This window comes from Panthera pardus, unplaced genomic scaffold (assembly GCF_024362965.1).
Source record: "Panthera pardus isolate Hobbes unplaced genomic scaffold, ASM2436296v1 HiC_scaffold_15, whole genome shotgun sequence".
Taxonomy (NCBI): domain Eukaryota; kingdom Metazoa; phylum Chordata; class Mammalia; order Carnivora; family Felidae; genus Panthera; species Panthera pardus.
Genome location: NW_026526710.1, coordinates 47,877,858 through 47,903,254, shown reverse-complemented (window position 1 = coordinate 47,903,254; position 25,397 = coordinate 47,877,858). Strand labels below are relative to the sequence as shown.

The window sequence follows — 25,397 nt, the reverse complement described above, 5'->3', positions numbered from 1 at the left end:
GAAATGCCTAGGCAGCAACTCAGAAAAACAAAGTTGTTTTTGCAGAAGAACAATAGTTGTTTTTCTCATCACAACTGACCCTGTGATGCCTAGGCATTAATCTTTAGGGAAAATCATAGGCACTATCTGAATGGTGGAGGTATTACAAGCCACTGGCAGGGTTTTGGTCATCCAGCACGTGAAGCACCTAAGCAAAGCAAAAATGCCAGTCAGCAATATCTATAGACAACAATTGGAAATGCTGTTTGTAATGACCCTCTCCATTTGTTGAGGTCCAGCAAAGAAAATAAACCAAAGCCCTTGGATAAGGTTAAGGTAGGTATTTGATTAAAAACTTGGGTAAGATGATGGAATACATATACCTGTTGGGCTATCTTTTGTGAATGTGTCTGAATGTTTCCAGAATTATTAATATTCATGCAGCAGACGGGCCCTTTACAGCACATATAGCTTCTTCCCTGGCCAGTAGATAATCTAAAACTAAACGGTTATCCAAAACTGTCTGCTGCATCAGGGCTGGGCTTTGGTGTAACAGTCCAGTGTGTTTGGCAGGGTGGCTGACAGGTTCCTGTTTATCTTAATAATTTGTTGTCGTGTGCCTAGTGGGGTGGCAGCTAGCCCAGTCCCAGTGAGGGATAACAGCAGACCTGTGCCCAATATAATGAGGTTGAATACTGTATGCTTTTCACGTGAGGGGGCAGAGATACGGATTGGCGGGTCCTGTTCAGCGATGTGTAAGGGTAGCTCCAGGGAGACTGAAGTACACTGGTAGGAATAGACAGGACTCGTGGGGGCTGGCGCGGAGGCAAATGCATTGGAGGTTGAGGGAAGAAGTGCACATATGGAGAGCCACGTATCTATGACAGCCCCAGGGCATTGGACCCACAGTGGACACTAACTGCTTAATCAGGGAAGCTAAAGTAAGTTGGAAGTCCCTCCTGGATGGTTGGGCATTGAGGCCCAAGGCCACAGGGGTGGTTCTCCTTGGGACAAGGTGTAGATCATAAGCATCCATGTGGTGTTGGTTCCTGGGCAGATACGGAGGATTATAAAAGGCGGTGGGGGCTCCTGCCAAGCATCACATAGTGTACTGCAAAATGTCCTGCATGAGAGCAGTTGAGCACCATGGACAGAGGTCAGGCAAGCCACAGGGGCGTACAGGGAGAGCCTTTTGCTGGTCAGATGGGGGCAGGATCAATAGATTAGCTTCGTAGGCCACTAACTCGGGAACAGCCTTTGTTGAGCCTGGTAAGGTGTCTGACAATTCTAGCAGCCCTCAAAATAAGCTGTGATTTCTGCCTATTGTATAAAAAATATTTAAGACTGTCAGAAGACTTGAATAGGAGGATTGTCTATTTTGTGTGTCCTAGTGGATAATTAGGGAACTGTATGGGTAATTGTCCCTCCCAGAAGAGAGACAAGCTCTGGGGAGTTGCTGGGTCCCTAGGGCGGAGGCCTTGGCAGCTTCTACTCTCAGAGGTCAGAGTTTGGGAGCCCAGATTCTGGTGCCAGGGCTGGGACATTCCAAGCGGTAACGACATTTGCCTTCCAGGTGGGCCGGTGGTCTCTTGAAGAGCCCACAGTGCCTGAGCAAAGACTTCCGGCTTGTATTTGAGCTGTCCTGGATTAGGGGCCCGTGATGTCCAGAACCACTCACACAGAGGGACCTTTGGTCATCTAATGAGAGAGTGAGCTGAGTTGAGGTGCCACTCCTCCATGGGGACCGAGAAGGGGCCTGGAAGCCCTAATATCTCCGGGGGCCCTCTGTTGGGTTCCTGGCTGAAGGGGGGAGAGGGGCCATTTGCCTTTACTGGCAAACAAGATTTGGGCTTCAGGAAAATTATCTTTTTCATGTCTAGCTACAGCATTAATGTGGTCTAATGCCTATTATGCCATATCTAACATTGCTGTGAATTGTAACAGTATGGCCTTATAATTGGGTGGGGGTGCTTTAAGAAGAACTCCTTAGATTCTGGCCCCGAGGGCACCCTCTGGGTTGGAAGTGGCCAAGGGGGTCCGTGGAAGCATGCCCATTAGCCCATCCCAATTTTATATAAGCGGAGGCATGCTTCATCTAGGCTTGTCTACGCGCAGGGAACCCGGGCTGTAATAACTGTGATGGACGGACAGGCCTGGTGCCAAGCCATAGAAACACACATCCGGTGAGGCAGCTTCTTCCTCTCATCTCTGTGGACTCCGGAGGCTTGTGGGGGAGGTCTCTTCCTGAGAGTCTATTCCTGTTTTTGTCTGCATCTCTTGCCCTGGTGGCTCGATGCATTTGGGAGTGCTGTCGTTGTGGTGACAAGTCCAGAGGCTCCTCCAGGGTGTCTGTAATAAAACAGGCCCTCAATACCTTGGGTTGTTTTTTTGGTACAAGTTATGAATTTTGAGGACTTTGGCCAGTCTGGCCAGGACACGCATCTCAGCCACTGTAACCAACAGTTCAGAGCCAGTTCCAAAGACCTGTAAGAGCCAATTTGCACCCTTCTCCCCCTTCCTATGGGCAGATTTTTCTAGAAAACCCTTGCATTTCTATTCTGTATAATTAACTTGTCTCCATTTCTTTTCACCCTGGTGGTTGGGCGTTTTGGTTGGGAGGATAGTGACAGGGGACACCTGGGATGGAGGTTGCCCCTTCCCGGACTCGTGCTGCCATACCTGCCTTTCTAGGTTGTTCCAACCAACCCTCCAAGTGGTCGGGGTTCCCCTCCACCAGTGCAGCAGTAGCTGATGTACTGGGGAAAGCTCCCAAGCCTCAGGAACATAGCACCGGTGATTAGGCGTGTTGATATGCCACGCTGTTCGGTACCGAACAGGCCATCTGAGCAGGGGTCTTACAAATGTCTAGTGGTTTTTCAACCTCCACTGGGAACTTGGGAGGAGCCGGTACCGTGTGTTCAGGGGCCCTGCTTTTGTGGCGAGAATGTGTCCTGCTGTACCACACCAAGGATGGGACTCCTGACATCCCATGGGGTTGGGGGGGTGATTTGCGACAGCAGCAAGCATTGTGGCAGCATAGGAGGTTGTTGACCTCAGCATTGTGTCCACCCAGAGGTCCGTGATACCCCTGGTAGAGTCACCTCTCTCATGTGTTAGGGCTGGCTTTCCAAGCTCAACACCCTAGTCCCAGCCACCAACAGCGTGGGCCCAGCAGCCAGCCACACCTGTGGCACTAATCTAAGAGAACTCCCTTCCGTGTCCCTGCCACTGCCCTGCCCTGTCCACTGTCCCTGCCTGGGGAAAGGCGGCAGGGTCCTGCTATTTCCGCTAGCTCACCTTGGCCCGGTGCTGGGACTCTTGCATGTGAGTATTGCAGATTACCTCCAGACCTGGCACACAGCAGGGACTTGTTTAGGGACTAGTGGGAAACACACCTACTGCTGACTGGAGCCTGCTGGTGGTCAGCTTTTCAGGGGAGTCTGCCTTTCACTGCATCGACAATTTAGGGTGGGGATTTGTGAACAGTACGCAGCCGTGCAAAAACAGTGCCACAGACTGCCAGCAAGCAGTGGGTTCCTTCCCAGGGAGACTGAGTGGTCTGGGAGAGGAAGTTAGTAAGCCATTTGTAGCTCCAGGGCATTGTATGGGGGTACACACTGCACCCACGATCCCATCATTATCACCGGTTGTGTTGAGAAGCAGAACTGGTATATTGAATTAAGAATACCCAGATGCCACCCACATGGGGCAGGCAGGCGCTCCCTCAGCATCTGAGCTCCCACTTTGGGGAAATGAAACCCAGGGAGTCATTTTGACTGGAGTTACAGTTTCAGCACACCCACACAAAGGAAGTCGAGTCACAAGATTTAATTACTTCCAGATCCCAGAAGCAAGGGGGCTCGGTGAGCTGGGGGAAGGGCAGTCCTCTGTTCCAGGTTGAATGAGCGGGAGAGAGAGCAACTATCACTTACAGGGTGGTTGGGGCAGAGGTCACTTAACTTTTTGGTGGGCTTAACTCTAAGTGATTATTTTAAAAGGTGCCCTGGGGAAAAGCAAAGGAGGAAGTGATGGCAGGAATCCTAAAGTTGCATTCTTATCTCACTGGTGAGACTCTGGGTGTGAGTATGGTTATCATACTTTGAAATGCCGAGGCAGCAGCTCAGAAAAAAGAGTTGTTTGTCTCATTGCACTCCACCCCACTAATTTTGTGCTTCTTCTTCCTCTCCTCTTTCGGATCATGCTTTTACTGTTCCCAGTAGTGGCCATCCTATCTTGGAGGCCTGTCCCTTACCATCCGTCCCCCCTCACCCCCAAAATAGTACTGTTGCTGTGACCACTGGCATGACAACTTCATGCCACTGGGTTGTCTTTGGCCTTCAGCCAGTATGAGATTAAGATTTCAGAGGAAAGAGCAGCAAGCACATAGGAAGGCAGCTGAGGGACTCTGAGGACGGTGCGTGGGGGGCAGGCAGAAGGGAGGTTGGACTCTGGATGCCTCATGCATTAGAGATGGTTAAGTGGTGGGCACCGGAGGCCCCGCCCATTGAGAAGAGAGACGTAAGACTTGCCTCTTCGTTTGCCAGTGCATGTGTGTTTGAGATGAAAACGCAACAGCAAATGAGACTGGAGGGCCCTGCTGACAGTAATGATGATTACAGCTGTTAAAGCAGTCAAGCTGGAAAAAAGGCCAAAAAAATTGGTTTAACAGTGCATATAGAATACCAGCCTCAGTTACTCATATGAACTGCCTATTATTTATAATGACTATCATTTTAGCAATCATGCATACCATTAAGTGCATCAGATTTGTTTGTGTGAATTTTATTTGATTACAGTGGTAGATTCAGTCTTTGTCAGCTGAGCTGGTACTTATATTGATCAGTCTTATGCTGTGAACCTCCCCTTTCTCTTTGAGTTCATACGTTACTCTTTCCTTTTAGGTGAGCCTCATCTTTCTAAGATTAGCTACTTTGCATATCTTACCACCCAAAAGGCAGGGTAAAAGGCCACAGATGTAGTCAGGAGAACTGGCAGACATTAGAAGGTTGCACTTTTCTCCCCCAGCTTACCCTTTGAAATGTAGACATTTGTATTTTATTTAATTTTTATTTAAAAAAAATTTTTTTTTAAAGTTTATTTATTTTGAGAGAGAGACAGCATGAGTGGGGAGGGGCAGAGAGAGAGAATCCCAAGCAGGCTCTGCACTGTCAGCGCAGAGCCCGACGCCGAGGCTCGAACTCACAAAACCGTTAGATCAGACCTGAGCCAAAACCAAGAGTCAAATGCTTAACCGGCTGAGCCGCCCAGACACCTGGCATCTGGTTTTTACAATGCTTCTCGCTGGCATGCCTGAGTGTTTAATGGAAGCTACTGATACTCCTGCCTAGTTAGGAGGAAGGGAGGGAGGGGAAGAGACGCAGTTGTGAAACCTTAGGATACAGAACGACAGGAGGAAAGGAGAGGGCTCTCTCAAAGAGGAATTGAAGGTTTTATATGTGGAGTCATGGCCAGTCAGGCTCAGACGACCTGAAATGGGAAACCTCATTTGTTGGTATGTATTTTATGAGATGAAGAGGTTAGACCTAATTTAGTTCTGTTAGTTCTCAGTTCTGTTTCCGACTGAGTTAATGGAAATGACTTTCCACCCAAGAGTCTTTTGTCATTTCAGTGGTACACAACAGAAAAGCTAGTAGTAAAAACACCTCCAGTAAGATATTCGTTAACTCAGAAAGTGAGTGCCTGGTAGGCCAGGAATATCTTAAAAGCCTGTAGTTTTCCAGTTTTGCAAATCAAGGGGATACTGGGTAGGTGCTACAAATATAAATTGCTTAAGTTGTGTTTGCAAATTCTCTCTCTTAAATGTCAGTAGAGGACAGTAGGAACAGCTAACGTATATTGAGTGTGTACCTTTGTGGTTGATGCTGTTGCTTGATCCTTCTCACGGCACTGTTTCATCTAGTGGACACAACCACACGGGGAGGCAGGTGTTACCATCTGCTTTTGCAAAGAAGGAGGCTGAGGCACAGAGAAGTTAAATAGTGTCCCCAGTACGCAGAAGGTAGGATTTGGCGGTTTCCTGCCAATCTAACCGCTTAATTAACACTTACAGTCTGTGCTCTCGTGCTACCTAGGTTGACTATGTGGAAATTAAAAGTAGTTTTAAAATATGTGACTAAATTGTCAAATTACAATAATAAGCTAATCTGTAATGACGTGCAAACGTTTCCCAAAGAATATTAAAAATATTTGCTGTATTAAACAATTTGATTTCTCTTATCTTTGGCTGATTTACCAAAGATAGTGGAGTGATTTTATAATTTATCATCCAAACTAAAACTGAAAGGGAATGATACTAACAATCATGTGGTGATAACAGGAATAAACTGTACTGTCCTGGCAACTAAGTTATGCCATCAGCCCTACCGATTGTTGTTTGTCTTGCTTCGTATTAAAACAATTCTTCACGTGTTTGACCTTCTAGGGGGATTCCTCAATGTCAATGTAAGTGAAATCAGTTTTGATGAAATTCATCAACTCTTCTCCAAGGATTTAGATATTGAGCCAGGAGGTCACTGGAGGCCTAAAGACTGTAAACCCAGATGGAAGGTGAGGTAAATTTTTTCATAAGTAATATAATTGTTACTGTGCATTTGAGGAAAAGTGTGCTTGATTCAGAATATATAGTGAAATATATTTGTCTTGAAAATGTAAGGCAACAGAATTTTTGTATTTAATGTATAGGTATTGACAGTTCAGATAGGATTTAATAGTGTTGCCTGGGAAGGCTGTAACCACACCTGTGCGTATATACAAAATGTGTGCTCGTGCGTTGTCTCTTGGAGATCCTGGTAGTAAATGCCTCATTTGAGATTGGCTTGGAAAACAGATTTTTTTGTCACCATTCTGTTTGGAATGGGCAGAGGCTCTGACTTTTCTGCCTCCTGCTGCTGTCCGCAATGCTCATTGTCACCTGTAGGCTTGGCCCTACCGAGTCCTGGAACTGTGACTTCCAGTTGGGTCTCACACTGGGGTGTTCTTAGAGTCTCAGCATCCTCAAGAGGCTGCTTGCAGGTCACAGTGGGACACAAAAAGGAGAACTTTGGGTTCTTCACCTCTGTTTCAGAAGGCAGAGCACAAGCTTTTTATCTTTTTGACTTGTCCGACTTCTACTTAATGTTTTGTTTGAAAAACTCTAAGGGAATGGTCTGCCTCTGCGGTTTAAAATCAGTTGTAAACCCTGATTTAAATCACAGTTGCTCACAGTACTGTGAAATTTGCGAGTGGGTGCATATATATATATATATATATATATATATATATATATATATGTTCCTGTAAGGTGGTTATGTTTGAGTAGGAAATAGCATTTACAGAATTCAGGTGAAAACTACAGAGGATTGAATCAATAGTTATATCCTGGAGGATTGTGATATAGCCTTAATTTGGGAAAAGTCTTCAGTTCCTCTTTTGAATATTAGTATTTTGCTAAAATATTTGTCTTTTGGTACAAAGAAAAATCACTGCTGTGAAGGAGAATGTAGATAAAAGTGCTCTGACTTAATTGGCCTTGAACTCTTTGTGTTGGGGAAGTGTGTTATTTCTATCTGCATCTCTAACACCAGATAACACTATATTATCTTGTCTAAGGTAAGCACTAAACCCAGTTTTGCTGAATTGAGGTTACAAGACAAATAAATGTCTTGTTACATTTTTTTTTAAGTTTATTTATTTATTTTGGAAGAGAGAGCATGAGCAGGGGAAGGGCAGAGAGGGAGAGGGAGAGAGAGCCTTGCTCTAAATTATTAAATAAATGTTAGGGTGTTTTTTTTTTTTTTTTTTTTTGCCTCAAAGAAGTTGTGAAACTACTTAAATGGATTCCAGTACAAATTTTGGCAAATCATTTATCTTACAGTTGTCTGGTCAGACTCCGTTAATAAATGAATCTTCATATTTCATGATTGATTTTTCTCACATTTGTATACAAAATAGGACCTAATTTACACAATTCTACTTTTAAAACAGATCCTGGGCAAATAAATTATTTTTCTTGGGTGATGAGTATGTTGAATGCTAATAAGAGAAAAAAGCATCATTAATCTCAACAGCTGTGGGGTAGCATAGAGGTTGGTCTTCTGACGTGTGTAGGTGGGGTACAGCATACTGCTTAGATGTGCATTGTGCACTGTGGTAGAGTAATTTGGGATTGGGAACATTTAGTGTTCTTGTTCTTCCTTCATTGATTGGTCTATATCAGACATTGGATTTTAAATTTTATGGTTTGCTTTCTTCTTCTCACTTTCTGGGAGAAAAGTATATCACACACAAGTAGTTCTATTTAAAGATTTTAGTAGACTATAAACTCCGTGTGAATGACTAGGTAACAATATTGAAAGTGGAGTTCCCAAGAGCAAGCTAATTCAAGGATCTAAAAATAAGCTTATTTTATTTAGGAACCGTATGGTAATGCTGTTGTTATTTCAACTTGATGCAAACCCTTCTCAGAATACAGTTTCTGGTTCTGAGCTATGCAGCTAAAAGTATGAGAAGAGATTTGGACATGATTCAGAGGTGACTGGTACTTGCCGTGTTTAACTAATTAAGGGCATTCCCCTTCTCTCCCTGCCCCCAACCTGTTTACATTCTAATGATGTCCCATTCTAATCTTGGAACAGAGTTGAGAGAGAGGGAAAGAAGGAATTACTAGATTTATGTTAAACGTCTGCTACCAACTTGATTCTTAATATTTGAGGTTCTTTTTCTTTAAAAAAAAAAACAACTAAGTTCATTAATGGCCAATTAATTGGAACTGAGATCTTTGAAACCGAGTGATTTCAGCAATTCTCACGTATTTTGAACACTACAGGTTCCCGTGGAAAACGGGTTGGAGCACAGATTGGAGGCCTTATACAGGCAAGCTTATTTCTAAAGGGGTTTGGAAGAGGAAGATGATAATGCTTTTCTGGACATTAAAAGGTGAAGTGTTCACCTATGACCTTGCTTTTCCATGCAGGGGTCAGGTGGAGGTCTGAACTGGAGGTCTAAAGCCTAAAGGCTTAAAGAAGCAGGCAGCTGCCTGCTGTGGGTGTCTGCTCAGAGGCAGGGTTCCGTATCTAGTCCTCAAAGATGAGTCTTAGCATCTATTTCAGAACTACCCAGGGTGTTTGGTAAAAGTGAATATTCTTGAACTTAGTCCTCAGACATTCTGATTTTATTGGTGGAAAGGGACAAGAACCTGCATTTTTTTTTTTTTTTTTTTTTTTTTTTTGGTATCAAGTTCCTCCTGTTTGAGAAGCTCCCGCAGACACTGGAAATGGGGAGGATGAGGACGATGGACCGGAAACCACTGACGAAGAGAGAGCACAGCAACTTCTACTGTGTTCCGTCTTCGTCAGTGGCACAGAGCTACCGCACCCCTCAAGTAGGCAAGTTTGCAGCCAAGTCGTCTAGGGACACTGTAGCCGGTGGTGTGCCTGAAGTTTGAAAGTAGGACAAAAACTTAGTGGGGAAAATGTATGTAGTAAACACTTTTCTTGCTAATCTCCTCATGGTGAGTATAAGAGCACATAAGCAAGCAAGAAATGTAGGTGCATAAATTGAGTAAGATTAGTGGCTTAAAGTGGGAGCAAACTGAATGGGATAATTTTGCTTGAACAAGAGGTGGCGAGGAGGGATTGGTGAAGATGAAGTGCTGTTTTGCAGAAGATAACGACCAGATGTTGTCTGTCTCTACTGGAGATGCATCAATGGGAGAGTGGCTCGCACAGCAAATTAGGGCACATGTGAGAAATGTCCTGAAGCAAAGGTTATTAAACCTTAAATATATTATTGTAGGACCCTGAGATCTTCGTTTTCTAGACAATAATTTGTAAACTGTTGAGAATGTCATTCCACCGCCACAAGAAGGGACATGCCAAATGAATTTTTAAGATACTGTTTTGCTTTATTTTAATAAAAACTTTGCTTTAGGCATGTTCAAAATATTTGATAATGGTCTCATTAAAATGTGGCCATTTATTTGCTATTAAGACAACAATTTAGCTTATTTTGAATTTGCCAAGACACTGGTAGTTTTTTTCTTTTATAATATTCTCAGTTTCCTTGTAAGGTTAAGAAAAAAACCCACAAGTCTTGATATTTTAAATGCTTCATTGAACAAATTGCTGATTTAGAGGCTACGACCTTGTCTATTCTTATATGTTCAACCCATCACTCAGCATAATTGTATTTAATTAATGTGGACCATCTTTAATGTGGACTCGGCAGCTACTTAATAGCTTCTTCCTTTAAATATCTTCCTTTAAATAATTCGCCTTAACTGCTTTTGTAGCCCATTTACATTGTCACAGGCGGCTGCCTTGTGGCCAAATTCAGAATGAGGAAGGGCAAGCTTGACCCTTACTTCTGCAGAAGTTACCACACTGTTCACATCTGGTAAAGCCAGTGGTAGGGATTTGTTCTTGCCATCTGACTTCTTCCCCTTCTTTTACTTTTCGTAGTCATTTGCTCTCCTAAGAGTGAACGTAGGGGTCCCTAGCTGCCTTGGGAGTTGTGTTGCTTTGGGAGTTCTGTGACTATGCCAGCAATGAATACTGGACACCCATCAGCAGGTCCCCAGTCAGTGGGATGTGTGTAGAATGAGCAGTGGCCGCCATGTTGGGGGTGGGCAGACTCTTGGATGTGAGTTAGCCTTGCTCCAACCTTGTGGTCCTTACATTCAAGAGGTACCTTACGGGTGAACCAGAAGGGAATGGGATTAAAAGTGTGGCTGGCAGAGAGGCACCAGAACCTCTTTAGTTCTTACAACTCACTGAAAATAAAATAGTGCACACATGAAAATATCAGTGTCATAGCAGCCATTGTCTCTTTTTCTGCTGTCTCATCAGCATTTAGGGAAAACTAGTGGTGGTGATTCTAGTTTAGACATCTTCAGTTTTGCTAAACTATCTTTTGTGGGTTTTTTAAAATGAAACTATTTTAATAATTTAAAAATTTCTCTATTTATCCTGGTAATGTAAAATACATTAGTAAATGTTACTGTTTTCTGTTGACTGTGTCTAACGTCATGACCTGATTTTACAAATAGGACCAGGTCCGGAACCTATGCCCTCTCAATTATTTACATTTATTCATTCAGTAGTAAAAATTATTTGGTATAGGTGAAATTTTAGTAAATCCCAGATATAATGTTCCTACAAAGTTTTCTCTTATAACCAGTTTAAACTGTATTTTAAAATCCAGAATATAAAGTGACACATAGATACTGTAATTAGATATATTTTGACTGTTAAGTTCTTTGAAAATCTAATGATTTGGGGATTTATAATCTGTACAAAACATTTGTTTTTATTTCAATTTGCATTAGAAAATTCACAATTATAATAAAGCCAGTTTAGCTAAGAAAAGCAATGTTTAGAAAACATTTCATCATTTTCAAGGACAAAGTCTAAACTGTAGGGTAATTTAGCTTGTATGACAAATCTTGGATCCAAGAAATAGAGGATTTGAGTAAGTGGTGGTTAATAATTATTCATTTATTCCTATTTTATATATAGATGGTGTTTTTTAGTCTTGCTTTTAAGAGCCCCAATAATTTTTCTTTCCCACTAGGAGAAACATCGATTTACTGAAAAACTACTTAATTTCCACATATGTGTTTTTTCTTTTGTTCTTTAGGTAAAAAAAACTCTTTGGACGAATTTCTTTGTTTTCTACTGCTTACATTACTTTTTCTTTGTTAAGCTTAACATTTTAATGTAATTTTACTATCAATTTCATTTTAAACTCAGTATTATCCTACCACTGAAAAACATAAAATGTATCAAAAATTTAATTTTACATTTTGATTAAATGAAAAATAACTAATATTATTATGAAACTTCTATGATATATCTGTTATATTTCTCAAAAATAACTCTAGGCTGAATAAGCCATGTGTAAGATAGTAGATATTCAAGTGGAATGTCTTTTAAATTCAATTTTACAGTCATGAATTTATTATTTACGATCTAATTTGAAACCTAGAAGTTACTCTTGACACATCCCTTCCCCACCCTCCTTATATCCAATCCATAAACCAGTCCTGTTAATTCACTTCTCACATGTTCCAAAAATTCATGTACCTCTCTTCTCCACCCTCACCTCATTTCAAGCTTCCATTACCTCTTGGCTTAACCAGCTCGCTGAATCGAGTTTTGGCTTTCTCCAGTCTACTCTCCACAGTAGTCTTTGCCGTCCCCAAACCTGATTTTATCAGGCCTTTGAAGTCTTTCTAGGACTTCCATGGTGACCATACGATAAATAAATATCACAATGTAAGGAATGGCCCTCAGAACCCGCTTACACCTTCCAGGTTCACAAGACTGGAAATGGAACAAAGGCAAAGGCCAGGTCTGTTTTTTCTCACTGTTGGATCTCTAGTGAGAAAATCTATGAAGGTTTGACTTTAAAATTTTCAGAAATTTTTAAGGATCAGTTTTTATCTTTACCTCTAGGGCTTGCTGTGCAATATTTATCTACATATGTGACTATTTTGTTTTTAAAGGTGGCAGTTCTCATTCCTTTCCGGAATCGCCATGAACATCTCCCAATTTTTTTCTTGCATCTGATTCCAATGCTCCAGAAGCAGAGGCTGGAATTTGCCTTTTATGTCATTGAACAGGTGAGAATATTTTTCAGAATGGTAAGTATAGTGGAACTTGAACTCTTTGATATGGTGGGATTAAAAATGTTTAGTTTAGGGCGAATTTTTGGTTTTATATTTTGGTAAAATCTCATTTGGGATTAAGCGTATTATATATGCCACATTTTGTTAATCCATTTATCAGTTGATATGCTCCTATCATTTTTAATCATGTCTTACCTATTAAGGTGAAATGTTGTTCTTGAATTATTTTTCATATTAATCAGCTAATTTTTTCTCCATAAATATTCTTCATGTCTCACTATTCCATATATACAATTTCTTTCAGTCTTATTTGAACCCTTTGGAGATATTTGCCATATTTTTGTTTTTTTCCATTCCTGTCATTACCTAGTTTTATATTAAGGTATCATCTTGGATTTCTTAACTTATCTTTCCCCCACCCCACCTCTCAAACACTAGGGCATTTGCTGAATTTTATCAGTGATTTCTATGTAGCATTTCTAACATGTACATTTTGTTTGTATTTCAAATATATTGTAATTTGGCTACTTTGGGCTTGATATTGATAACCTCATTTTATCCTGACACTCCTTCTTTTTACTCACACTAAACCTGACTAAAAATGTATTTCCTTATTTATCAGTAGGCATAAAGTGACCTAGCTTATATTATTAGATTCTTATGGGTATTTTGTGTGGAAAATATTCAAGTTTTGTTCCTAAGATTATTATATTTAGTATGTTTTTCCAGCTCCTTTGTGGCTTATTTTAGATCTGTTCTTAGCTTTTTGCCTCTATTTTTACCCCTGTGAATGCTTGCTATTTATTAGAACTTATACTTCCCTGTATGTAAATTACCCCTGTCAGGTTTGTTCCTGTGCATATGATGATGCATATAGTACATCTATGTGCTTTTATGTACTTTTTAATGTAACAACCTGTACTACGAAAATGGATTTTTTTTTTTTTTTACCTGATAACAAATCACAATTTCTAGCTACTTTCAGGATAGCCATAAGTAAAAACTTCTAGGTCAGTTTTACCAACTGCTAGTTTCCTTTATTGAAATTTCAGTCTCCTTAATGTGTTGGGAGGTGAGACGTCTGCATCCGTGTTTTCATGGACCTCCACTCTCCCAGCTGAGCTATCGAAGAGGGCACAGTGTCAGTGTTTGTAAAGGGATATTCTTCTGAGAGTTCAGAACCACTGAGTTTTTGTGTGTGTGTGATGGAGCAACCTTTGCAAAGCAGCTAAGATCCATATTTTATAAACTTCTTAAGTCTAAGTCTCAGCCTTGATCGATATTAATTCAGGCCCACGTAGTTGATCGTGGGTGGTTTTGAGGTAGTAACATCTTTACCACATATGAAATAGAAGAGTGGCTTTTCTGCTGGACTGGTGCCCAGAAGTGCTAAGCAATTGAAGTTCGGCTCAGAACTTCAGTTAAACGTGGGAGGTTATACACATATTTACCACTTCTCCTTCCCAAACACCAAAAATGAGAGTGAAAGAAAAAAAGGTTTTAAACCAGAAGGACAAAGTGATGGTCATCGAGAGATTTCAACACATTTCTGGAAGTCGGGAAGTAGATGGAGCACTGATGACTCCCTTAGCAAAGCAGGGGATGTTCAAAGCCCCATGCCTGTTGAGGATGATTGTGACAAGAATGGAGGCAGTCTGCTGGACAAGCTCCTGCAGGTCCTGGCACTTGAGAGATGTCACAGACGGACCGTAGCACTGGCCATAAAGTCACGGGATTGATTTAAAAAGTTTGATTACAAAACAGTCACATTCCCAGTTCCTCATCTTTGCTCGTGCTGCCAGGTGATTGTTGTGTCTTGTAAGAAATGAAAGTTTATCCTGTGGAGAAACCACACCAAAGTCCTGACTGTGCCAGCACAGCCAAGCTGTGGGGTCTCGAAGCAGGAGGGGTTGAGTGAGTCTGCATACGGACCCTGGGGATCCTCAGGCCTTTTCTCTGTCTGGGGTTTTTGAAGCCAGCAGTTAGAAATGAAATCCCCCCAGCCCCTCCAGCTGACAACAGAGCATAACTTGTGTCTTTATTAGAGAAATAGATTAGCCTCAGAAAGGAGATGCCTGATGTTGTACTTAGACATCTCCAAAGGAAAAGGCCAGCTCATCGCTTTATCACCTCCATGAAGCCCTTTCATTCATTCAACAACAGGGATACAGCAGGGAACAAACCAAGGCAAGGCCCCTCGTTCTGGTGAGGAGAGATGGGCAGTGAATCGTTCATGATGTGGCAGGTGGTGCTCGGGGCTAAAGATCAGGGCAAAGAGAGCAGTAAGGGCATGGACACGTGTTCTTTTGTATAGAGTGTTCAGGGAAGGCCTCTCAGAGGAGGTGAAGTTGGGGCAGCCCTGACTAGAATAATGGGGAGTGGATTCCAGGTGGGAATACGATCCAACAAGAGGGAGAGTAGATAATAGAGACAGTGAAGGGAACAGATAAAATCTTCAAAGAACAACAAAAGCTCATAATCAGTATCCACAGAGAATAAAGATCATGAATCTGCAAAAATAGGACATCATGAAGAATAGTCAGAATAAGGAAGTTACTGTAGAAGAAAATGTCGTTATTAAAACAAAATGTAGAATGCTGGAAGATCACTAAGAAAATAACTCCTAAAACAGAACTAAAACATAAGAAGTTAAGAAGATCAATCAGGACAGAATGTCACGGGGGTAACCACTTCCAAGATGGCCCGCAGGGATTTTGCCTCTGTGTAACTGGGCCCCTGAGTGGTCTCCAGCGAATACGGGCTGACTTGCGTGGGCAGCCAAGCTGCAGAAGGACAGCATGTGGCTTTTGAGGGCAGGTCATAAAAGACCTTGCTGCTTCTGCCTTGGTCTCTTGGATTATTTTCTCAGGGAAGCCAGCTACCAGGTCATGAGGACACTCGAACAGCCCTGTGGAGAGGAAACCACATCATCTTGGCAGCAGCACCTTGCCAGCTGGGGGAGTGAGCCACCTTGGAAGTGGGTCCCCCAGCTGAGGCCCAGACGTCCTGGAGCAGAGATGAGGCGCCGGTGCAGTGCCGTTGGCATTCCCTATTCACACTTGGTGGTAGACTTGCTGAGCAGAGTTCTGGAAAAATAGAGCAGAAAAAAATTGGGGAGGGACTGGGAAGAAAATGACCAAAGAAATAATACAAGAAAATTTCCCAGAAGGAAAGACATGTCTTTGGATTAAAGGGGCTCACATGTGTATGCAAATAAAATACCTGCTGTGAAGCATTTTATTTCAAAATTTTAGAATACAAATTAAAAAGACAAGATATCGAGAAGGTTCTATAGGAAAAATTACCGGTGATTATGAATCTTCTTGGTAACACTGATAGCTAGAAGATTGTTGAGCCATGCCTTTATAATTCTAGGGGAAATTGATTTTTTAACCTAGAAGTTTTTACCTAGCCCATACATCAACCAGGTGTGAGGGTAGACTGATGGCATTTTCAAGCATTCATTGACTATATATATATATTTTTTTTTTCATGCACCCTTACTTAGGAAGCTGTTGAAGGGTGTGCCTTAGCAAAGAGAGAAAGCCAAATCAAAACAGGGGTGATGTAGGGAACAAAGTCCTAGGATGAGAGTCACACGTTGTCAGACCAGTCCAAACTGGAGCAAGAATCAAGGGCAGTGGGAGCTGGAGTCGGGCTTGAGGGGGTGGAGAAGGAATTGATAGGTGACTTGATGTGTTTGAACTACATCAATTACTAATAAGTAGAGGACATATCTATTGAGGTTTTTGTACAGAGTAATAATAGTTACATAGAAAACTAAGAAAACAGAAGACGGTCATTAATCCCAGTTTGAAAAAGAAAGTGGAATCCTAATTCACTCAACACTCCAGAAATATTTATGCAGTCCTAATAATGCAGATACTATTGCTTTTACCAAAAATTATTATATAACTACATTGGGAAAACGGATGGAGGGGCGTGAGCGTGGTGGTGTGAATCTTCAATGACCACGGTATGAAGTCAGTGGACGGCGTCTAAAGTTAATGAAGCAGGGAAACATCAGAACTCTTATTACCTTGCAATATGGAGAAAAGTACTATTTAAACTACTAGAGCAGGGGAAATGCCTTACTTTTGGAAGATGAACTTATTTTTATGATAAGCTATTAAATATTATGTCCACATTTAATAAAAGCAAAATTTCAAAACCTTAAAGGAAAGCAGTTTGTTCAAGCTGATGTTGATGTGCCAGTAATGACCTTATAATTTAATTCCCTTTCCTGTATGTTCTCTCCTTTTCATTGGTGAAGAAGGAAGCTGTAAAAAGTAAAGGGATTTCTGTTACCTCAAGTTAGTGTGGGACTCGGGACTAAAAATTCGTCATTTCTCACTCCTGAGGCAGCACTCTGGTGGTGACCATGTTGTGTGTCTCATTTGTTCCTGTCATTGTCCTTTTTTGCTGTCTTTGGAAATGATTTTGAGAAATATTGCTAAGGCATGGATAATTGCTCTTTAATTTTCCTCAGATGTAGAATGAAACTTTTTACTGCCGATGCACCTTAATAAAACTTTCCTCGTAAATAAAGGGAAGTGGTTATTCTGTAAGAAGTTGGGTTCTGTGTAATAAGTTCCCATTTTCTTGTCCCTTAAAGTGCTCTTGGTCTTTATCATAAGCAAGAATAATAAAAACAGAAAGTGGTTGTTGCCTGGGAACTTTAATATACTTTTCTTAATAATAAAAGAAAATGGTTGTAATAAAGAAGTTGGGTTTTGTGTAATAAGTTCCGACTGTTTTCGTCTCTGAATATGTCTGTGTCTTTATTGTAAGCATTAACAATAGGGACTTAGCTCTCTTTGGCCTTGTTCTAGAACAGAAGGGCTACTGCATGCCGAGTCACAGTTCATTTCCTGCTTCTCTTAGACTTGACACACATGGAAAACTTCACTAAAAAATAGAACCTGTATTATTTTTCATGGCTTTTTTTCCCTCGTCATAAATGATCTATATTCTGATGTATTTGGAATAAAACAGAAAGATGAATTACATCATTCTGTAAATCTGGTGATCTGACAGTACACTAGATAACAACAGTGTTTTCTTCTCTGAACCAAAGCACGAAAGAACATAGTATATCTGCATATTTGAAGATCCTGAAATATTTCATTTTATGTAGTTGATTTGGATGTATTTACAATTATTATCTCACCCTGAATCAACAAGTTAGAAAAAAGCCAGATGACAAAGGCTGACCGTATTTGTGTTTTTCTCTGCAAAGACCGGCACACAGCCTTTTAACCGTGCGATGCTCTTCAATGTGGGCTTCAAAGAGGCCATGAAAGACAGCGTCTGGGACTGCGTAATCTTCCACGATGTGGATCATCTACCTGAAAATGACCGAAACTATTACGGTTGTGGAGAAATGCCGCGTCATTTTGCAGCAAAGCTGGATAAATACATGTATATGTGAGTAATACGCAGTCCTCCTGATGCCATACAGTAGACTCACAAAGTCATATCATTGACGTGGGAGTTCTGTTACTGTGCCTGGATCTGAGAGGGCTCAGAAGCCTAAAGAGTGTCTTTAACTCCACTTGGTCCTCACAGGGAGCCAGGATATAGAGTCACTTGCCTGCCCTCTGGGTGCTTCCTCACTCAGAAGTTTGCATGTGGGGTGGTGGGAGAGAGAAACCTGGGTTCTACATCAAGCAAATGTGGACTTAACTTTTGGCTCCCCATTTAGCAGTGATAGGACTTGGTTAGTTTCCCGTACCTCTGCTGCTGGTGTTCTTGTTTCTTGGAGTCAGAGAGCCCATCCGTAGGGCTGTGTGAGATCACGGATGTTGGGCCTGCCCTGCGTAGGCGCACATAGCACATGACGGCTCCCTTCTGCTTCCGCTTTTCCCGTGGTTTGTTTTAGTGCAGGGAAGGCCCTTTCTCTGCAGTGTGTCATTCTCTTTCTGAGTTCTGGGTTCTTGTCTTGCCTTTAATAGTAGAAGGCAGGGTTTTTATGGTGGTTTTTTTTTTCTCTCTCTGACTTCATGTACCTTGAAATGAAAAGTCATCGGCGCTGATAGTAACTGAAATTGACACAGAAGCATTTACGTCATCACAGTTTTCCTGGCTGATGGAAGTGGAGAGCAGACAGGCAGCCTAGAGCAGGGCAGATGGTTCCTACATCACAGTTTTGCCTACTCCCCAACCTGCACACTAGAGAAGGCAGACAGTCTCCTGGACATGACTAGGTTAATCAGCACTAGGATAGGAAATGAATGCCTTTTTTTTTTTTTTTTTTTTTTTTTTTTTTTTGCTTGTCATTATTAAGAAACCTTTTCCTTACTATTGCAGTGTCTGAACTCCAAGTCTGACATTACCATAGGCTTGGGGAAGATCATCCAGGTTCAGGATCTGGTTCTTGGAAACTCAGTTTTGGTTAGCCCAATACAGTCAAATTAGATCCAGAGTAAATGATTTTCACTAAAAAACATTATATAGATCATATAAACTAAAAATTTTAAATGGATTTTTCTTACTTGAAAACATTAACTTTTAATGTAATATGATCCTCAGATCTACCTAGACTAACCCCACGGTTAGTAGGGTATCTTGGAAGTTTGAGTAGAGATTAGAATGTAGTTTAGGGAGAATGGCAGCAGATTAAGGAATAGGCCTGATAGTGGGTAGACTTCAGGCCATGGGATGAAGCCTGATGAAGGATCTCTGTCCCATAATGGTGCTCACACTCTGATGGCTGCTGACAGAAAAGCCCAGGCCCCCAGATTAGTGACTCTCTCCCTTTGGACAGTGTGAGGTAAATACTACTAGATTTTTTTGTTGATCTTCTGTTTCCTCTTCTTTAGTTTATTTGTTCTACCTTCATTTTATCTAATTTTTCTCCATTCTGGTTATAGTACAGTTGATTATTTCCACCCAAGCAGAAAAATAAGTGGAATTAACGTACTTGCCAATTTGTGCATGTTGATCAATGCACAGACACACACATTTATCTATATCTGCCTCTCTGCTGATCTTCAGGTTTCTCCCAGACCACTAGCCTGGGGAAGAATAACTGACTGGTATGGGAAACACAACAGTGCCATGAATGCCTTTTGACCCTGTTGAACCCCAACTGGTGTTATAACTATGGAATCCTTACTTCCCAAGTGTGAGCCTGTTCAGTCTCCTGGGGCAATGATTGTCTTTGGAGTCAGTATTGCTTTTATTGTCTTTGGGTGCTTTTGGTCCATGGTGGGGCCAAGGTTGCTTTCTCCTGCAATCAGTGAGTTCCATGCAGGAGCTGCTTCTCCCTTCTTCCGTGGCCACACAAGATCTCAGCTGGCACACAGCACTTCTTCCCCGCAGGGAATGAGGTGAGAGTCCCTCCGACAAAAAATGAGATCTGCTCTCTCCCTCTGTCTGAGGCAGCTTTGCTATAGTCCTGGCCAGATTTCCCTTATCTTGATTTACACAAGCTGTGCATGGTCGTGTTTTCCCTACTGGCCCTCCACATTTTCCCCACTGGCTCTCCCTGGCCTCTGTAGGGGCTGTGGCATGCTGCTTCCCAATAGCATTTTGGGGCCACAGGAATTTATTCAGAACTAAGTCTAAGGATGCTACCTTGAGATCAGAAAAACAATATGTAAATGAACAACTTAGTTTGACAAATTCCTTGGAATATGAGTTAAAGAAAGATAAGGAAAATAAAATCCAAATTAAAAACTACCAGGTAGTCATTTCTCAGAGAAAGGCAATTACTGTATGATCTCAGTTGTATGTGGAATCTAAAAAATAACCAAATTCACAGATACAGAGGACAGATTGGTGGTTGCCAAAAGTGGGGGGGGGGGGGGGGGATGGGTAGGCAAAATGATTGAAGGGGGTTAAAAGACATAAATGTTCAGTTGTAGGATAAGTAAATATTTGGATGTAATGTACAGCATGGTGACTGGAGCCAATGATACCATATTGTATATTTGAAAGTTGCTAAGAGAGTAGATCTTAAAAGCTCTCATCACAAGAAAATGAAGAATTTTATAACTGTGTGGTGATAGATAATAACTAGATTTATTGTGGTAATCATTTTCCAGTATATACATACGTGAAATCATTTTGTCATACATCTAAAATGAGTATAATGTGTTATATGTCTACTATATCTCAATAAAGTCATTTATATATATATATATATTAGTACATTACTGCGTTATCTATATGTTAGTACATTAGTACATACATATTAATATGCATTTATATATATTAGTACATTAGGCATATATTTGTAAATACCCATGAGTATTATGGTATCATATCAAGCAGGTATGATTATCATAAGAATAGGCAGCTAGTCATTTCAAAATTAAATGCTAGAGTTGTCTTTATTAATTTATTTTTATCCCAGCCTCTGTAATAACACATTTATAATTAAGTTCAATTAATTTAGGACATTTTATTAGCTTAACAACATCTAACATTTCATGAACAACTATTGATGTATTTAAGCAAGTTTACTTTGGTGTGGAAATCTCATACAATTTTTGAACACTGGGTTTTGAGTCTGACAAAGTAACAATATTGAATATTAAATTTCAGTTATCACAAGTGTTTTATTTTGCATTTTACCTCACACATTTAGATGCTTCACTAGAATATAAAAATGTTTTGTTTCTTGGTGCACTTTACATTTCCCAGAATATGATTTAATCAGCACAGTTGTTTATATGGAAAATAAGAGTGTATTTTGCAAAGCACATACAAGACTGAAAACTTGATTTCATATGGCAAACTGTTTTGATTTCATTTTTAGAATGCTGTATTCTGCTTTCTTTTTAGTCTTCCATATAAAGAGTTTTTTGGTGGTGTAAGTGGACTGACAGTGGAACAATTTAAAAAGATCAATGGTTTTCCTAATGCCTTCTGGGGATGGGGAGGAGAAGATGATGACCTTTGGAATAGGTATGTTGAGGTACAAATTGCTTAATAGAGTTTTCTGTAAATTTCCTTTTATTAGTTAAATAGCACTTTGCCATTCTGAGGAAAGATTTTGTGGGGGTGGAAAATTTTTGAGGTTCCTAAATCCTATTTTGTGTTTGTCCCTTTCTTCATGAAGAATGCCTTCTGTCTTCACTTTACAGAACAAACTGATGGTGACTGGAGGGGAGGTGGGTAGGGGGTGGGTGAAGTAGGTGATAGGTATGAAGGAGGGCACTTGTGATGTGAGCACTGGGTGTTGTATGTAAGTATTGAACCACTAAATTCTACACCTGAAACTGCATGCTACCTACATGCAGTTCTACATTCTAAATTCTACGCCTGAAACTGCACCTACACTGCATGCTAACTAACTGGAATTTAAATAAAAATTTGGAGGAAAAATAAAGAGTGCCTTTTGAAATTGACAACTCTGTAATGATTTCATTCTGTTGCATTTTAATTTTTTTTTTTTTTTTTTTTTTGAGAGAGAGAGAGCACAAGTGGGGAAGGGGCAGAGGGAGAGAGCAAATCCCAAGCAAGTTCCACACCCAGCGCGGAGCCTGATGTGGGGCTCAGTCTCACACCCGTGAGATCATGACCTGAGCCAAAATCAAGAGTCAACGCTTAACTGATTGAGCCACCCAGGCATCCTTCTTTTGCATTTTAACTTGAACTCACGTAATCAATTTTATGTCAGATTTTATTCCCTGATATTTTCATTTCCATGTATTATAGAGTTCACTATGCTGGATACAATGTAACAAGACCAGAGGGAGACTTGGGGAAATACAAATCTATTCCTCATCACCATCGAGGTGAAGTCCAGTTTTTAGGACGGTAAGTTTAATATCACTTTCAGATAACAAAGTTTCAAAATTATTTAATGTATGAAGGATTTTTTTAAAAAAGCATTGCACCCCACAAAAAAAAATCTCCAGGGAATTGTCTGTTGATATTATTTTTCTTTATCTAAAGAAAAGAGATGTACATATGTATTTATGTTATATTAATGAGAAAAATCTTCTCCAGGGACTTGTCTGTTGATGTTATTTTTCTTTATATAAAGAAAAGAGATATATGCATATGTATTTATGTTATATTAAAAAGCCCAGGTTACCATTTATATAAAAACTGTTTCCTGGAGGCGCCTGGGTTGGCTCAGTCAGTTAAACGTTCAACTTCAGCTGAAGTCATGATCTCCTGGTCTGTGGGTTTGAGCCCCGTATTGAGCTCTGTGCTGACAGCTCGGAGCCTGGAGCCTGCTTCAGATTTGGTATCTCCTTTTGTCTCTGCCCCTCTCCCGCTCACACTCTCTGTCTCTCAAAAATAAATAAACATTAAAGAAAAATAAAAATAAAAAGTGTTTCCTTAACATAAAACATATTACTTCATAAAGTGTTAACATAAAATATTTTATTTCTTAAGGATGTCTAAGTTGTAAGTGTGCAAAATAATTTTTTCAGGAGGCATTTTAAAGCTAGTAAAAATGCTAATTTAGAATGGTTTAGAATTTTTTTTTTAAGTTTATTTATTTATTTTGAGAGAGAGCACAAGTTGGGGAGGGGCAAAGAGTGAGAGAGAAAGAATCCCAAGCAGCAGGCTCCATGCTACCAGCACAGAGCCCGATGTAGGGCTCAAACCCGTGAAGCTGTGAGATCATGACCTGAGCCGAAACGAAGAGCCAGATGCTTAACTGACTGAACCACCTAGGTGCTCTGGTTTAGAAGGATTTTTAACTATGCATGAAGAATTAAAATTGTACAGAGCTTTGAGCGCTGTAATTACAAGAACGATCTTGAGCATATTCATCAGGAGTTTTTTCTTTTTAAACATGTTGCCATTATTTTTCATTTTCTTCTCTAACACTGTAGGTATAAATTACTGAGGTATTCAAAAGAGCGTCAGTACATCGATGGGTTGAACAATTTAATATATACGCCAAAAATACTGGTTGATAGGTTGTATACAAACATATCTGTAAACCTCATGCCAGAGTTAGCTCCAATTGAAGAGTATTAAAAGAAGTAGCTGTCATGGCAAAGCTAGACCACAATGCTGATCACAGACTTGGAGTGTATTCTAAATGGAGGTCAGTGAATGGACGTGTCACAGTGCCCTGATCCGTGAGAAGAGCCAGCTGTCCTTAGTGTTTACGGTGTGAGATTATATGCTATCACCCATCCTGGACTCTGAGACACTCGCCCACGGCAAGCACTGTGGAGACTCAGTGCCGTTGCGGAAGTCTGGAAGTTAAGAGGGCCTCCCTACAAAGAGAAAATTTTTATACTAACATATATAATTTAATTCAAGAGAATGCTTTATTTCTGTTTAAACATGTTTTGTATATATGTGATGTAAATTAATGTGTTCAAATTGTTGAAAAAGATGTGTTGCAGTTTTGCATGTAATTGGTCATGCCTTTATTGGACTTTTCTAGACATTTTTATTTGCATGGAAAAAAACAATGCAAATTTATGTCACTAAACAAAGGTTAACCCTTGTGTGAAATGAAGGAACTGTCAATAATTGACAGCCAACTAATACAGTAAGTGGTTATACTAGTTTTGAGCTTTAGACCTTCAGCCTCTTGTGTGGAAGTCACAGCTTTCTTAGGGTTCTAAAGGATAAGAAGAAAGGAGTTGAACAGCTCTCCTTCCTACCAGGATTACCTGTTTTTTTCCTTGGCTTGCAATCTCATCAGATTTTGCTAAGTCACAGCCATATTGTTTATGCACATTGCATGAGTATTACCAAGAAAATCGTAAACGTTGTGATGTAACACGATATAAAGGACCTCTTTATGTTAACTGTCTTTCATGTATCTTTGGTGTAATTGTCAGGGATTTTGTGCCTCAAAAAATGTTCCCAAGGTTGTGTGTGTTTGTACACTGTATTTTTTTTTTTAATTCATAGTGAACAGCACTTTTATTATTTCTAGTTCAGAAGAGCCAAAAAACAATTTTCATTAAAAAAAAATCAAAATGATTTTTTTTAAAAGAATGAGCTATGGAAAACCCAGTAGTACTTATAATATACAAATGAATTATACTATTAGATAAGAAATTAAATGTTCTATTTTTATGAAGATAAATGCTTAGTAGATGAAAACAAACTTTAATTCTGGGACTCAGAATTTCAAGTTTTGAAGGGAACCTTTAATGCTGGCCAGTTTTATTAGAACTATATATTTTTTTCACTTTTAAGAAATTACATTTCTGGTATTCTTAAAATTGCCTCACTGAAAGCATAATTTAATAGAATTATTTTAAAATACATAATCAGTTATTTAAATGCGGTGACATTATAGGACACTGCTTTGAGAACAGGTCTTACTATCTGACATCCAGTGTATTGCTTTATCTTCAAGTTGGGTGAAGTTTTCCTGGCAAACCAAACCGCATCCTTACTTTGAAAATTATCCACTGTAGTCAACCAAAGAGTCTACAAAATCTTAACATTTTCAGAAATTTAAGACAAAAAATTATGCATCTCTTAAGTGAGTCTGCAAAAACAATGAAGAACAAAAGAAATCTATCTATGAGGGATGTTGGGATAACATTTGCCTCATGGATTGTTCCCCTAAAACAGAAACAAAGTTATTTGTCTCAGGTTTAAGTTTAATTGTGAAGTGTTATTTTTTTATGGCAATATTGGCAATACAAATGACCACAAACCAAATCATAAAATAATTGAATTTCTTATACTTTGAAAAAATGGATTGCTCTCCCTTTATGATACCAAACAGAATTTCCCATATTTATTTCTTAGAATTATTTCCAAAATATTTGCCTTCCTTTTTTTTTTGGTGGTACTCAAAATAACAAAAAAATCGAACCTTCCAAAAAATAAGAGATTTGTTCTT

At 40.2% G+C, this 25,397-nt stretch overlaps 1 protein-coding gene across 3 annotated transcripts in view; it reads left to right on the top strand.

Moving 5' to 3' along the window:
- Positions 1 to 24,347, top strand: part of B4GALT6 (beta-1,4-galactosyltransferase 6) — a 65,572-nt gene extending 41,225 nt beyond the window's left edge. The window contains exons 2-8 of one of the 3 annotated variants that reach the window (XM_053902527.1): positions 5,900 to 5,998; positions 6,422 to 6,546; positions 12,482 to 12,598; positions 17,844 to 18,031; positions 21,395 to 21,517; positions 22,271 to 22,372; positions 23,407 to 24,347. In XM_053902527.1, coding sequence (XP_053758502.1) covers positions 12,551 to 12,598; positions 17,844 to 18,031; positions 21,395 to 21,517; positions 22,271 to 22,372; positions 23,407 to 23,554 — 609 coding nt within the window. In that variant the 5' untranslated portion in view covers positions 5,900 to 5,998; positions 6,422 to 6,546; positions 12,482 to 12,550 and the 3' untranslated portion in view covers positions 23,555 to 24,347. The remainder of the gene's footprint in view (positions 1 to 5,899; positions 5,999 to 6,421; positions 6,547 to 12,481; positions 12,599 to 17,843; positions 18,032 to 21,394; positions 21,518 to 22,270; positions 22,373 to 23,406) is intronic. The other 2 variants (XM_019465469.2, XM_053902528.1) reach the window with 2 other exon arrangements.
- The last annotated feature ends 1,050 nt before the right edge of the window (positions 24,348 to 25,397 follow it).